The sequence below is a fragment of the Corythoichthys intestinalis genome, chromosome 3 (genome assembly GCF_030265065.1).
Source record: "Corythoichthys intestinalis isolate RoL2023-P3 chromosome 3, ASM3026506v1, whole genome shotgun sequence".
Lineage (NCBI taxonomy): Eukaryota > Metazoa > Chordata > Actinopteri > Syngnathiformes > Syngnathidae > Corythoichthys > Corythoichthys intestinalis.
Window position 1 is genome coordinate 7,200,428 of NC_080397.1, and position 15,654 is coordinate 7,216,081.

Here is a 15,654-nt window from a genome sequence, read left to right on the forward strand (position 1 = left end):
ATTCTTGTTAACCAGTGATATACCGGACCTGCTGTTTTGACAGGACTATCGACCTCATCGGGTGGGAAAGCATCTTCAGTGACAGAGCAAACTTAGGGGAACTACTTGTTGTTCCAAATGTTCAGGTCAGTCAAGCTGAATTGCAGGATTTAAAAGTCAGGTGATTTTTAAACTCGGAGGGCTAGCTGTTTCAGTGCCATTGTCGGCGAAAGACGTCCAATGCATTTGAACAGGGCTGCTCGGAATTGATCGGACGGATCAGAGAAATTTCTTTTTATTAAAGTTTTTTAAAATTGAAACATAACCCTGAAGAGCATATTTGTAACTTGTACTCAGTTTGTCGATGAACAATTTTTTCATGACGATGACGTTACGATGATGAGCTAAAAATGTGGCTTGGGAGACTAGAATCTTTCACTAGAATCTTGCCCTAAAGTTTGGTAAAAAATGGTTACACAGGTCCTGACAAACTGATTAGTAAACAAAAGCTTTTGCCTTTGTGCTTGGTGGCAGTCATTATATAATCAAATCACACTTCCTGTTAGCCAATGATTTGTTCAATTATTTACTCTGGTCATTCCATTAGGGGTCATTAGTATCCAATAGTCTTTTCACTTGTTTGCTCAGCTTGGTGAACTGGAGCCTCTGCTGAAAGACTTCACTGAAGAGGATGAAGGACAAATGAAGAGAATTCTGCAGCGCATGGATGTTTTAGCAAAGGTAATTTCTCAGAGTGTAATTAACAGTGGCGACAAGCATTGATGTTCTTATTTTTTTTCTACAGCACGCTGTAAAGAATGGCGTCCGCTTAATGGTGGATGCAGAACAAACCTACATGCAGCCGGCCATCAGCAGACTAACACTAGAAATGCAGAAAGTTTACAACAAGGACAAGCCCGTCATCTTTAACACCTACCAATGCTACTTGAAGGTCAGAAAGCAACAATTAACTCTTTTGTGGCCACAATTAACCAACAACTATTTCAGTCATTTAGTCATTTAGAGACACTGTTGACCCCCAAATTATCCACATCCTTTATATAGTAAATACTCTTTACTTTATTTGTTTCATTTTGTATTCATTGATTCATTAATCTTCTGTGCCGCTTATCTTCACGTGGGTCGCGGGCAATGTTCCCTCTAATTTTCCATGTGTCTGAGCAAGCACGCAAGCGCCCTGAGCACACTTAGGACCACTGTGAGCAACATCATATGTGTACACTGTGGCCACACACAAGTATCATGCCTGTTCAAAACCTTGGATCATAGCAAGTTACATGGCTTATTAAAAGAATGGAATTACAGCAGCAAATTTCATTAGTTTACTTTTATTGATTTAATATAAATGATTTGGCCTACTTAAAATGAAAAAGACAAAAACCTTGTTGTTCATGAGATGTATACAATGTTATATGTGTGAAAGTCCTGCTTTAACCATAGGAAGAGTCCTGCTTTGGCCTGGGTAGGGTCAAGTTGTGGCATGAGTGAGTTAATGAATAAAACATAATGAACAACCAGAATGGGAGTATATCAAACTCCCACATTAAAACTGTTCAGACAATAAGGACACTCAAGATTCCTACTTTCCATGTCGAAGCAGCTTTACAGGAGTTTAAAAAAAGAAAAAAAATCTCATCCATTTTCACCGCTTTTGCTTCCATTTCCAAATACTCTGACAGCCATTCTATCCTAAAAGAAGCACATTTCTTTTTTACTTTAGCTAGATGAGTGTAGCGTCACTGCCCGTTCGTTTCGCCATGCTAAAGGGTTAGCATTTGCCTCTTAAGTCTGCTGCACTGTTGTGGCAGTCCTTAAACTGCCTGTGACAGGATAAAAAAAGTCTTAAATAGCATTATTATGTGAATCAAAATCATATTTTGAGACTATTCGACTAAATACAACAATTTGGCAAAGCGCAGATGATGGGAAATTCGTCTTTTAATCTGCCATTTCGCCCCGCCTGTCATTATAGCGCTCTCGCATCCTCAGCTGGGTGATGACGTTAGCAGAGTAACAATTTCTGCTGATTTAGAATTCAGCCCATTGAAGGGGAAGATTCAGAACGAGGAAAATGTGACAAAGAGCAGCAAAATGTCATCATTGTTTTAATATCTCTCCTCCAATATTTTTATTGGATGTTCTTTGTATCTAAGTATTTTTCACCAATTGCTAAATAAATGGTATTGTCATGACAAATAACATTCGTGTGCTAAATGGTATATGAAATATTACAAATGCATTTTATCAGTACGACAGGGCAAAATTACTAAATAATGTTCAAAACTACAGACTTCTTAAGCATCCCGAACAGTATTTTATGCCACCGGAGTTAGTCCAGCCTTTATCGGCTTCGGAGACGGAGAGAGCGTAAACAAAACAGGAGGTGTGACAGCTCGGCGACATGCTAACCTGAACCGAGCGGCTTTCTCGCCTTTCGAAAACGAAAAATCACTCAAAACTACCCGGACTCATGTCACACACAGCGGTGGGCTGATTGTCTTCACCTATCGGCCAGCCCCCGGTGGCGAGCAAGTTTCAGCTCGTCATTCTGCTGCGGCCCCGGCAGGCAGGCAGGCAGTGCTTGTCGCCGGTGTTCTTCCAAATTTTGCACCCTTATGATAATTTGCTCCCGAAGCTATTGTGGTGTCGAATAAGCCCTCTTTTACATTCAGTTGGACTTTCAATGTTATCCAAGGGTGCTAAAGAAACAAGTTACATCGTAAACATACATGTGTAACACAAAAATGGACATAATCGAGAAGGAGACGAGAGCGGGGGGCTCCCCGAGCCCAAGCCTAAAATAGCGAATTCTCGGTATACGCGAAGAGGACCCAGGGGGCCGGATCGGCCAGCCCCCGACGGCGAGCAAGTTAAGGCTCGTCGTTCTGCTGCGGCCCCGGCAGGCAGGGAGTACTCGTCGCTGGGGAATGAACCCCGAAAATAGCACATTTTCCGTGGACAAACCGGCCGGTGTCGGAGTGGCGGGCTGCTCGGGTGCAAACTGAGGAAAGCGCTCTATGGGCGGCCACGCCTTAATTGGCCGGCGACCATGGTGTGCGACAAGCCTTCTTGGTGGAAAGGGAGTATTGAGTATTGTCACCCACAAAATGCAAGCCACCTCCTTACTGAAACATTTGCTATGATCCCAGTATGTGACATAATATAAAACACGAAGCTTACTTACTTCGTTGTCCGACCAATGGTTCCTCGGTTGTCGGACTTGTTTTGCCTATTGCGGCGAACAAGGATCTTATGAAAATCCAAAAAGCCTCACACCACTCTCCCTGGTGTAACAACAAAAGCCTGCAGCACATTGGGCTCGCGTGACACAAAAAATAAACAAATTTAATCTGCAAAATCAGCTGAGCCGTAGTAGAATCCGCAGTCCTTCTGCATGTGTCCTTAGGTAGACATTGATAATATTACCCCAAATAAGGAGAGAAGGCACTCAATTTGGTTGAAAAGCTTGCAATGAGAAAGAGGAAGCTAATTAGCTTCAGCCATCGTTCTAAAAAACACCTCCTTCCCCTTTCTTTTTATTCAGGACGGCCCTAGTAACAAGAGCGATGCCACCCCTAAAGGGATGGGGAGCAAAGCGGGCGACACCGCTATGAATTTGGTTGGCTATGTGTATGCATGTAGGTGGGATTAATACATGAGTGTCAGCACATTCAAGCAAAGCAAAAACTGTCTTGTTGTTGCCTCTTGCCTTTGGGAAGGCAAGAGTCTTCAAGGCTTCTTAAAGAAAAACATTCCCTCTTATAAGCAAAGCATTTCTTCTTTGCAAGCAGCAAAGCACTTCTTCATTGCAAGCAGCTACTGATTAGAGCAATTATATTATACCGTATTGTTCGGACTATAAGTCGCAGTTTTTTTCATAGTTTGGCTGGGGGTGCGATTTATACTCCGGAGCAATTTATGTGTGAAATTATTAACACATTATGATATCATTTCACATGTTATTTTGGTGTTTTGGAGTGACACTGATGGTTTGGTAAACTTGTTAGCATGGTCTTTATGCTATAGTTATCTGAATAACTCTGAATAGCTATGGCCACATTTGCGTTCTGCCTTTGGCAATGTGTGTTCAATTGTATTATTGACTTTTTTATATTGAAATGCATGCTTTTAGTTTGTGGCGCTTTCACGCCCACGTGGGGGCGCACTCGCACTTGTTTATGCGAAGAAGAGCGCTCACACGCCAGAAGAAGACGGATAGCTACGCGGTGTCTCTGAGTGAGTGGGCGAGAAAGAGAGAGAGGGAGAGACACGGCTGCGAACCTACGTTCATTGTTTATGCTTGTAAAATATCTCTACAAATGCAACGCCTGTGTGAATCATCTTTTCTGTTGTTATTGTGTATTTTCCACCCGCGATCGGACATTTAGAGCCAGTTGTGTGGTTGTTTGAACGATGTGCTAATGCTAGCGAACGCATACTAACCGTTTGTGTCATTGCTGTAGTAGCACCTAATTATCATTTATTTACGTTGATGCGAACCTGTTCGGTATTGAGGACGAAATTGATTCAGCAAATTATACGGACTTCCAGCGTCGTCATTTGGGAGTTTAGCTCGCTGTATAGCCAGGACCGAGTGGTAGCGTCCTGGTGAGGACAGTATATTCGCATTTCGTTGTTCATGCACTGTACACTGTACACTTATTCAGCATGTTGTTCTCTATTGTATTTTTATATTAAATTGCCTTTCAAGATGACATATCTGTTGTATGTGTTGGATTTTAATTTCCCCCCAAAATGCGACTTATACTCCGGTGCGACTTTTATGTTTTTTTTTCCTCTTCGTTTGGCATTTTATGGCTGGTGCGACTTATACTCAGGTGCGACTTGTAGTCCGAAAAATACAGTAAACATCTCAATAACTATCACATCGAATGCATTTCATGAAGCAATAGCATTTGGCAAGTAATAAATTGCAACAATATGATTTCTTAAATGTTAAAAACTGTCTTGTCCTTGATGGTGAAACTGGGCCGGGTTAAACCGGTTAAAATAACAAGGCAGATTCAAACACAAACATGTCTATAGCTATGAATCACTGAAATGTCTGTTTACTGCAATCAATTATGGAACATACTATTATAGCAATCAATACAATACAATTTAATAACCATTTAATAATTATCTTATCAGCATGCTACAGTGTTGGCTGTATAGTGACACAGTTACTCGGTTGATGTCACATTCACCTTCTTCCTCAACCTGAGGCTCGAGCCGGAAGTCACTCATATTCATGGCTCGGGATTAAAAAAAAGTAATAAATATATTGATCGCTTTCACACACATCCAAGCGGTCCATTTCATTCAGGAGCATAAAATACTGCGTGTAAAAGAAATAAACATGCTTTTTTGTGTCACGGGCACTTTAAGACCTTATAACACTATGCTGTGAGGTTTTGTTTTGGTCACCATCAACGTTTGTGCACAGGACGCTTTTGACAACATAACTTTGGCTGTTGAGTTGTCTCGACGCGAGGGCTGGCACTTTGCTGCCAAATTGGTGCGAGGGGCTTACATGCACCAAGAGCGGGAAAGGGCATTGGAATTTGACTATGAGGACCCCATCAACCCTGACTATGAGTCTACTAATGAAATGTACCACAGGTGAGTATAAGACTAACTTTTCAACAACAATGTTTGCATAATAAAACCTAAAAATGTCATAATTACAGAAAATATTTACTTGTGTGTTTATGTACTGTATATGTTAATTATTTTTCTTTTCAATTTTAAAACTTATTTAACATTTTTGTGTTTGTCTATATCCAGATGTTTGGATTTCGTACTAGATGAGATTGCCCTCAACAAAAATGCCAACGTTATGGTCGCGTCTCATAATGAGGACACAGTGAAACACACGTTACGGAGGTACATTTTCACTTCTGCTCATGCCAATACTCGTGATTGTTCATTTTTTTCCCCTATCTAACCATCAGAATGAACGAGCTGGGTCTGTTGCCCAGGGAAAACAAAGTGTTCTTTGGCCAGCTACTGGGCATGTGTGATCAGATCAGCTTCCCACTGGGTGAGCCAAACACACACAGACTCTCAGCTAACCTTTCGATGCATTCTCACCACTTAATGTGATGGTTTAAGTCCAAACTCTACCTTGTGAAAATTGGCTTCCCGACCCAGCGGTGACATATGAGGCGAGCCACCTCGCCATTGACGAGTTGTCTCTGTGAGCCGCTGCTGTCAGCTTTCGCCTTGTTGTTTGTCAATCAATCACATGAGGAGAGGCAGCAGGAAGTTGTCCGCTCCACTTGAAAGGGTCTTGCTTTTCTTGTAAGACGTGTGATTTTTTTTTGGAGGAATGGCGCAGCCAATGTGGCAGGGTTTTTGAAACGCAGGGCTTTCATACACTAGAGGAATGGAGCGTGTGGATAGTTTGGGAGAAAAAGAAATTAAATCTGATTTTAAAAAAGATCTTTGAACATTGCAGTGTTGTTTTTGGCAGCCCATTTAAGTTAAGTCTTTTGGATGATAATACTTATTAGTCCTTATCATATTTTAGTCATCTCTAAATGTGTTTGTCTTCATCTAGTTTTTGTTGATGAAAATTCAAGATTAATTTGGTCTAGTTTTAGTCAACGTTTCAACAAAATATTTTCGCCTGTAAAATTTAAAATTTTACACCGAGTATAAATAAATAAAAGTTTCCAACTATTTCACTTGAACATTAACACTCGAGCACATATTGCAGTGTCTACAAGGACAACGCCAACTTGGTAATGATATACACTCAGTGGGGAAACAGTACATTGTTTTCAATTATTTATACCCACCTGGACGCCACGAACTATATGTAAAAGAGTTGTCCGAGGGTTTAAGAGGATGCTCGCTGGTAGCATTAGCCTAATGCACAGACATTAAAGTGCCTGTGACAGCATAAAAAAAATCTTAAATAGCATTATTATGTGACTTATAATCATATTTTGAGACTTTTCGAAGATATACAACAATTTGGCAAAGCGCAGATGACGAGAAATTAGTCGTTTAATCTGCCGTTTAACCCTGCCTGTCATCATAGCGCTCTAGCGTCCCCAGCTGGAGGATGACGTCGGCTGGGTCACAATTTCATCTGATTGAGAATTCAGCCCATTCAGGGGGATTTATTCAGAACGAGGAAAATGCGATGAAGAGAGCAGCAAAATGTCATTGTTTCAATCTCTCTACTCCAATATTTTTACAGGATATTCTTTTTATCTAAGTATTTCTCCCCAATTGCTAAATAAATGGCATGGTCATGGAAATAACAGTCTTGTGCCAAATGCAATATGAAATATTCAAAATGCATTTATTCAGTACGACATGGCAAAATTACTCCATTATGGTCAAAACTATCGACTTCTTGCACCTCCCGAACGTTAGTCTGGCTTTTTCACAGCAGCAGTATTTCGCAAGAGCCCGAGTGTCGAAAGAGAACGCCACAAAGGCGAGATTGTTGAAATTATGAATTTAAAAAAATAAATAGATAAAGCAAATGTGACACACAGAAGGGCTTGCTAAAATTTGTTTAAATATATTGTTCTATGTAAATTTGAATAATTTTATAGTCATCATCATCGGTATCATTGACAATCATTGACAATTACAAAATGTGATATGATTTGCCCGAAGGAACCGAAGAAGAAGACAAAGGCGGACGGGAAGAAGCATATGCTTTTCAGTTTCCCGTCCCCCATACAACTAAAGACGCACATTCAGACATGGTACATACATCAGATGGCCACAAAACTGCAATAAACAATCTGGGTTTAGTAACTCAGCGTCCAGTCAGGCAGCTCGATTAATTTCAGGGCGTACAAGGTTATGGCTTTGTCATGTCCCTGACATTATTGCATCTGTTTGCTGTGGGAACATTTTGTCGTGGCTATGTGTGTGGCAAAAGTGATTATGTGTTATCACAGCTGGTGTGAGTAGCGACACAAAATGCTTTTCTTATAAGTCTCTTAAAAGGATACATTGCTAAGGTGTACATGGTGGCAACAATGATAGCCTTTGTTATCTTTAGTAGATAATCCTTAATGTGTTCAAGATTCTTGTAGAGACTCCTGCCGTTGATAAGTTTCAGTTTACCGTCCACATCCTTGAGCTGTTATATTGGTCCGCCGTGCAGTATTTACAGTTATCTATACTTGCACTCCTGCTGCTTCGCTACTGTGCAGACGTCTCTCTGCTTTGCTCCTGCTTCTCAAGCTTCAATCATCTTTTTAATCATTTTTAATCACCTCTAAATTACTCAGCAAGTCTTGGGATTTTCTTTTAATCTTGTTTATATTGAAACAAAGGCTTTTTGAGCATTTTTGAGCCTTTTAAAGTGCTTTTTTGTCGTTACTGGAACACAAGTCTGCCTTATCGCGACTGGAACTGAGGAATTCGGCTAACGGAAGCTAAGTAGCAACATGCCTCCCCTGTCAATGGATGATTACCACAAACTGCTCCAGAAGATAGCAGTACTGGAAACAAAAATCTACCGGCTTGAAGTGAATATGGAGGTAAATGGACAACTTGGGAATGAAACCACTCTGCCGATCTCCCAAAACAGCGAGTGGGAGCGGACCCACAGAATGCAAACAAACACCATCGAGACTCAACGGGACCCTGGCAGAACCCAGCACTGGCAGATTTACGATGAAAAGGAATGGCCACCTCTGCAGAAGACTGCGTCATCTACTCCGGCACCAGAAAAGAAATTATCACAGATCAAGGCAACAACAAAGGGTCAAAGCAAAGTGCCTCAAGCTGCTGGAATTCTACTGGAAAATAGATTTACGCCACTCTCCGAGACTCCTGAACCCGGGAAAGTTGGAACACCCAGCTCGAAAGAGAGGTACGATGCTAATGCATGTGCTAACAGGCTACAGAGAAAGCGACCCACTGGGCCCCGCACTCTGATAGTGGGCGACATTGCTGTGAATGGGATAAAACACTTTTGTAGCAACAATACCAAAGTATGTTGTTTTAATAAAGCAACTGTGTCTGATATCACAGCTAGTATCCTGAGCATTGCTGCTCAGCATCCAACAGCCACTACTCTGATAATACACACAGGAGCACTCGATATTGCGAAGCAAAAATCAGAGCTTTTTTTTTTTTTTTTTTTTTAATTTCATTTCATTTCAGGCAGTTACATTCATCTTCACAAATACAGATCTTTGCTTTCAAGAAACAACAGAGACAAAAAAAAAGACACAAAACAAAACAAAACAAAATGCCTGAAAGGGAGTGGGACGAAGAAAACTTAAACTTTTAAAGCAAGACTTCACTGAACTGATAAACAAAGTCAGTACTTTAAATACTGAGGTGTTTTTCAGTGGACCCATACCCGTGCCCAGGCTGGGGGATGAAAGTTTCAGCAGAGTGATGATGCTCAACAAGTGGCTCAAAGCTACATGCGCTGGACAATCGATGTACTTCATTGACAATTTCAACATATTTTCAGGGCGCAGGCATCTCTTTAAAAACGATGGCCTTCACCTAAATAAGTCAGGAGTGCGGTTACTAAGCAGCAGCATGTTTTATCTCTTGAGGCACAGACAGTCTGCTTATCTCGAGGAAAGGAGGCAAGCTGTCCCAAAACATCTGATAAACATTGAGGCTGGTGAGCACGCAGGATCGTCTCCTCCAAAAATGGAGCCTACAATCGCTGAAGGAGAAGTGACTAAGCCAGCACTGCCAGGCTGTGACCAACCCTCTGCTGAGGCTCCACTGCCTCAACGGGAGGAGACCCTGGTAGCAGGTGATCGACCTCCTTCAGACGAGACCCAAGAAGCGGCTCCATCAGCTCAACAGGAGGAGAACCACCTGACCGTGCAATCCTCTGCTGACGAGGCCCCATCCAGCCTCAAATCCTCACACTCCAAGACGCCAACACGCCGCCGACTTCAGGATAAGGCCCCATCCAGCCCCAAATCCTCACACTCCAAGACGCCACTACGCCGCCGACTCCAGGATAAGGCCCCATCCAGCACCAAATCCTCACACTCCAAGACGCCACCACTCCGCCGACTCAGTCAGGCTAAGGCCTCATCAAGGCCTAAATCCCCACAGTCCCGGAAGCCACCCCGCCGACGACTTAGTTTGGATGGAATAATGAGTCAACCTGGTCTGGACTCCATGGATCTAAATAGCAAGGTTAACCAGTCTCTTGATCTCCTCAAGTTCATGTCTTCGCTTCCACCCTGTACCTGTCACACCCGACAGGTGCCAGGGGAAGATGGCAACAAACCAACCAGCCTCCCCTGGAATTCTCTCGGGGCAAAGCCAAAGCACTACAACTCTGGAACTACACGGTATTATCCTTCTATGGAGGAAGCCATGTTTGCGACACCAGTATGATATGCACCGGGTCCAGGCTGTGACAACATTACAAAGACTGTTCTGTCCCAGCAAAAGCCGGGGCCCTATGGAGTACAGTCTGTATGCTCAACAATCCCAGTGGTAATAAACAACACAAAAAGGGCTAGATTGGTGAGAAATAAAAAACGTTCAATCAACTCTGCCAACCTGTTAAGCATAGTATGTCATTCCCAAAACTCACCAGTGAATCCAGTCTGGCATCTCCAATTGGCTCTGCTAAATATAAGATCTTTAGCTGGCAAATCTTTCTTAATTAATGATTTTATCAGCAAACATAACCTTGACATGATGTTCCTAACAGAAACTTGGTTAGATAAAGATAAGAGCTCGACAGTTCTGATTGAGGCAACCCCCATAAACTTCAATTTCTTTAGTGCGCCAAGAACCCATAAGAAAGGAGGTGGGGTTGCCAGTCTGATCAGGGACAGTTTCCAATGCACAAATATTTCATGTGGTCAGTTTGATTCCTTTGAATATATTGTCATTCAGCTAAAAAGCCCTTGCAGAGCTGCCTTGGTAACACTTTACAGACCACCAAAGTATAACACAATGTTTTTTGATGAGTTTACCAAAATGCTGTCTTCTGTCTGCATGGACTTTGATTGTGTTGTTCTAGTGGGTGACTTTAACATTCATGTTGATAATCCTGAAGAAGGATGTGCTATAGAGCTTTTAAATATTTTGGATACATTTGGTTTATCTCAGCATGTCACAGTTCCAACACATAACAGAGGGCACATACTGGATTTAATAATATCCAAAGGTCTTAACATCTCTGAGGTCACAGTGAATGATGTTGCTCTGTCTGATCACTACTGCATTATGTTTAAAATGACCACCCCTGTCCATCCTCTGAAAAGGGAAACAGAGGTGATTAGGAAGCGTTACATAAGTGATAACACTTGTGCGTTATTCACACAGGCCTATGCCTCACCATTAACCCCTACAATAGCTCCAGTGGAAGAACTTGTAAATAGTTTCAGTTCCAGTGTGATGACTGTAATTGACACTATTGCCCCGATTAAGACAAAATCTTTGTCAAGAAAGAAGAGGTCACCCTGGAGAAATGCCATACTAGCTATAAAACAAAAGCAAGTTTGTAGACGAGCAGAACGCAGATGGCGAAAAAACAAACTCCTAGTTTTTTATGATATCTACAAAGACAGTCTTCGCAAATACAACCAGGAACTGAAAAATGCTAGACAGTCATATTTTTCAGAGATCATTAGTAGAAACACTAACAATACCCGCACACTATTTTCTGTTGTTGACAAACTGACAAACCCACAAGCATCAATACCTCAGGAATTGGCATCTGAGGTGTCCTGTAATAATTTCGCGGCATTCTTTACACACAAAGTACTAAAGATTAGACAGACTGTGTGCAACTCCAGATTAACAAATGTTACACTAAATGCCTCCCAAAATGTCCCCCCCGTCAATCTTAGACAGTTTAGCCTCTTGGACTATGCCACTTTAACAGAAATTGTGTCGAAATTAAAGCCCACAACATGTTGCCTTGACATCCTTCCTTCAAACTTTTTCAAAACTGTTTTTCATTGCATAGCCCCAGACATACTTCAGATTATAAATACTTCTCTCCAAACAGGAGAGTTTCCTCAGACTTTAAAAACTGCAGTAATAAAACCTCTCCTAAAAAAACCTAATCTGGATGCCTCAACCATTAGTAATTACAGGCCAATATCAAATCTGACATTCCTGGGGAAAATTATCGAAAGGGTTGTGTTCGAACAGATCCAGAATTATATGATGCAAAACAATCTTTTTAACTCATTTCAGTCTGGATTTCGACCACAACACAGCACCTAGACTGTGCTTATCAAAGTCCTAAATGATATTCGTCGGAATACCGATGCAGGCAAATCATCTGTTCTGCTACTATTGGATCTCAGCGCCGCATTTGACACGGTTGATCACAACATACTACTCAGCAGATTGGAACAGTGGGTAGGGCTTACTGACACTATTCTTCAGTGGTTCACATCCTATCTACATGATAGGGATTTCTTTGTGTCAATCGGAAACCATCAGTCAGAACGAACCAAATTCACGTGTGGAGTCCCTCAAGGGTCAATTCTTGGACCACTCTTATTTAACATCTATATGCTTCCGTTAGCTCAGATAATGGAACAGTATGACATCTCCTATCACGCCTATGCAGATGACACACAACTGTACATTTCTGTGTCCCCACATGATTATAGTCCCTTAGTCACCCTGAGCAAATGCATTCATCAAATCAATGAATGGATGTGCCAGAATTTTCTCCAGTTAAATGTGCAGAAGACAGAGGTGATCATTTTTGGGCCAAAAAAGGAAAGGTCAAAGATAAGCAGCCAACTTAGCACAATGTCACTTACAGCTACAAATCAAGTCAGAAAACTTGGCGTAATTATTGACTCAGACCTAAAATTTGATAGCCATTTAAAGTCCGTCACTAAATCCGCTTATTACCACCTAAAAAATATAACCAGAATTAAGGGGCTTCTGACTCAACAAGACATGGAAAAACTTATGCATGCATTCATTTTCAGCAGATTGGACTATTGCAACGGTATATTTACAGGTCTTGATAAAAAATCAGTCAGGAAGTTGCAGCTGGTACAGAATGCTGCAGCCAGAGTCCTCACAAATACAAGGAAGCTGGACCACATTACACCAGTTTTGAAATCGCTACACTGGCTTCCAGTAAGTCAAAGGATAGACTATTAAATACTACTGCTCGTCTACAAAACACTTAATGGCCTTGGACCAAAATACATGCTTGACTTGTTAGAGTCCTATGAGACATCTAGACCCCTAAGGTCGTCTGGAACCGGTCTTCTGCATGTTCCAAGAACAAGAACCAAGCAGGGTGAGGCAGCATTTAGTTATTATGCTCCTCACCTCTGGAACAAGTTACCCGAACGTCTGAAGTATGCACAAACTGTTAGCTCTTTTAAATCAGGGCTAAAAACGCTTTTGTTTTGCACTGCATATCTATAACTGTCTATATATTTCAATCTACCTGCTTTCTATTCCTCTTGTTTTTATCTCCATTGCTGATTTCAATTATTATTATTTGTAGTAGTTTTCGTTTTATTTTTATTTTATTTATTTATTTTTATTCTGTGATTAAATGCGATCTTTTGTCTTCGTTTCTACGTTGTGTTGATTTAAATGTGATTTTTATGATCTTCATGTGATGTAAAGCACTTTGAATTGCCTTGTGTTGAATTGTGCTATATAAATAAATTTGCCTTGCCTTGCCTTGCCTTATCCAGCTATTGTAGAAGTTGTGGTCCAAAAGTGTGGTTTCAGATATCATCATTAATTTTCTTCAGCTGGTCAAGACTAAATCAGCCAAGGTAGCCCCCCACATTTTTACCACACCAAATCTGGCCCCCTTTGCAAAAAGTTTGGACACCCCTGTTTAACTGATGATCCGTAGACGAGGCCAGCTTCTTTCACTTGGTACCAGCTAAATATTATTCAAAAAATAATGATGAAATAAACATCTTGAATTTGATACTGTATGTTGTCGGCGATTAGCCTTGCAATGATCTTAATTGTGGTTGTCAGCCCAAAACCCTCTAAATATATATTAAATGCATCTTACCAGGTAAAAAATGACTACTACATAGTCTGTGGTGATCGTTTGGTGCCCAGTTTTCTCGTCGGATTGCAGCAGTCCATCTCGCTCTCCTCTTCGGGTCTCTCGGAATACGGTAGAACTTCAAGTCCAACCGCCACACACGCCTTCACCATTTTGATTATTAATGTTAACGAGCAGAAAAACACGCCGCAATAGGAGGCATGTACGTAGCGGTAATGTGTAAACACGACGAGCTGACGGACAATATGGCGGCTCCAGTCAGGGGGGCGGAGTTGTGACGTCATGTGATTGGGGTCTATAGCGCTCTCCCGGTGTAGGTTCACTATCCTCTTCCACTCGCTCTCGCTATATAAGCTATATAATTGGCCGAGGAAATGCTGTCCCGTGAAATGCCTGTTTAAAAATGTTCTCGTTGTTACTTCTTGCGTTCGCTTAAAAGTGCCCATTTAAAAAGGAAAAGCGATGGATGATACTCCACGCAGAGCATATTATTAACAAATGTTAAAGTTGTATAAACATTTAGCAAGAATAAGGAACGTCACTGACAAGCGCAGGCCCCCGCGAGTGGATAGTGAGGGGAATAGGATAGTGCACCTACACCGGCAGGCACAGGAAGAGGACCGATGAGGGTGTGCAACAAGCTGCCGGACAAGGAGTATTGTCAGCCACAAAATGCAAGCCACCTCCGTTTTAAAACGTGTGCCATGATCCCAGTATTTGACATAATACAAAATACGATGTTTACTCACTTCCTTGTAAGTCAAATGGTCCCACAGTTGTCGGACTTTTTTTGGCCAATCTCGGGGTGGGGGTTTTTGAAACCCAAAAAGGCTCATAAGCCTCTCTGCAGCAACAAAACCCTGCAGCACATTTGGCTGGCGTGATGCAAAAAATAAACAAATTAATCCGCAAAATCAGCTGAATCCAGCTGAGTCCATCTGCATGCTATAAAGCAATGCTGTATTGTGAGATGCTGACGTCACATTCGCATTCCTCCTGAAGACAGCAAGTTATTCATTTTCATGGCGAGGTATTAAAAAAATGTAAAAAAAATAAAATAAAATAAAATAAAATATATATATATATATATATATATATATATATATATGTGTGTGTGTATATGTGTGTATATATAGTATAAATCGATCGCTTCCACACACATCTAAGCGGTCCATTTCCTTCAGGAGCATAAAATACCGCGTGACAAATGAAATAACATGCTTTTTGCTCTCATAGGCACATTAAAGGCTAAAGCAACATTGCATGTTTATGTGAAAGCTGCATGGAGACTGGAGACTCTGGTGAGTTGGGGAGGGGGCGCAGCACGTCACATGAGTGACACAAACAGACACTGCTACGATGCAGGCTAACTACACATAAAATGTCACACATTGTGAACATGTAATGGAAACTATTGCGCATTTTCGCCGCATTCTCATCTCATCAGACAAAAACTGTCATTGTTATGTTTTAGTTTCCCAAGCCGTTTTTATCTTGTCATTGTCACGTCATCGTCACATAAAAAGTGTTCGTCGACGAAATATTTTCGTTATTGTCATTGTTGACGAAAACAACAATGGTCCAGTGTCGTTTTTGTCAAAGATGATAATGAAAATATTTTAACACTTTTTCATGACGACAACGAGACGATAATGAGC

At 41.4% G+C, this 15,654-nt stretch overlaps 1 protein-coding gene across 1 annotated transcript in view; it reads left to right on the plus strand.

The window, feature by feature from the left end:
* The window catches only part of prodhb (proline dehydrogenase (oxidase) 1b), a 41,701-nt gene that overhangs the window by 20,267 nt on the left and 5,780 nt on the right, over nucleotides 1-15,654 (plus strand). The window contains exons 8-13 of the mRNA XM_057831733.1: nucleotides 44-125; nucleotides 628-720; nucleotides 785-931; nucleotides 5,447-5,622; nucleotides 5,788-5,886; nucleotides 5,955-6,043. Coding sequence (XP_057687716.1) covers nucleotides 44-125; nucleotides 628-720; nucleotides 785-931; nucleotides 5,447-5,622; nucleotides 5,788-5,886; nucleotides 5,955-6,043 — 686 coding nt within the window. The remainder of the gene's footprint in view (nucleotides 1-43; nucleotides 126-627; nucleotides 721-784; nucleotides 932-5,446; nucleotides 5,623-5,787; nucleotides 5,887-5,954; nucleotides 6,044-15,654) is intronic.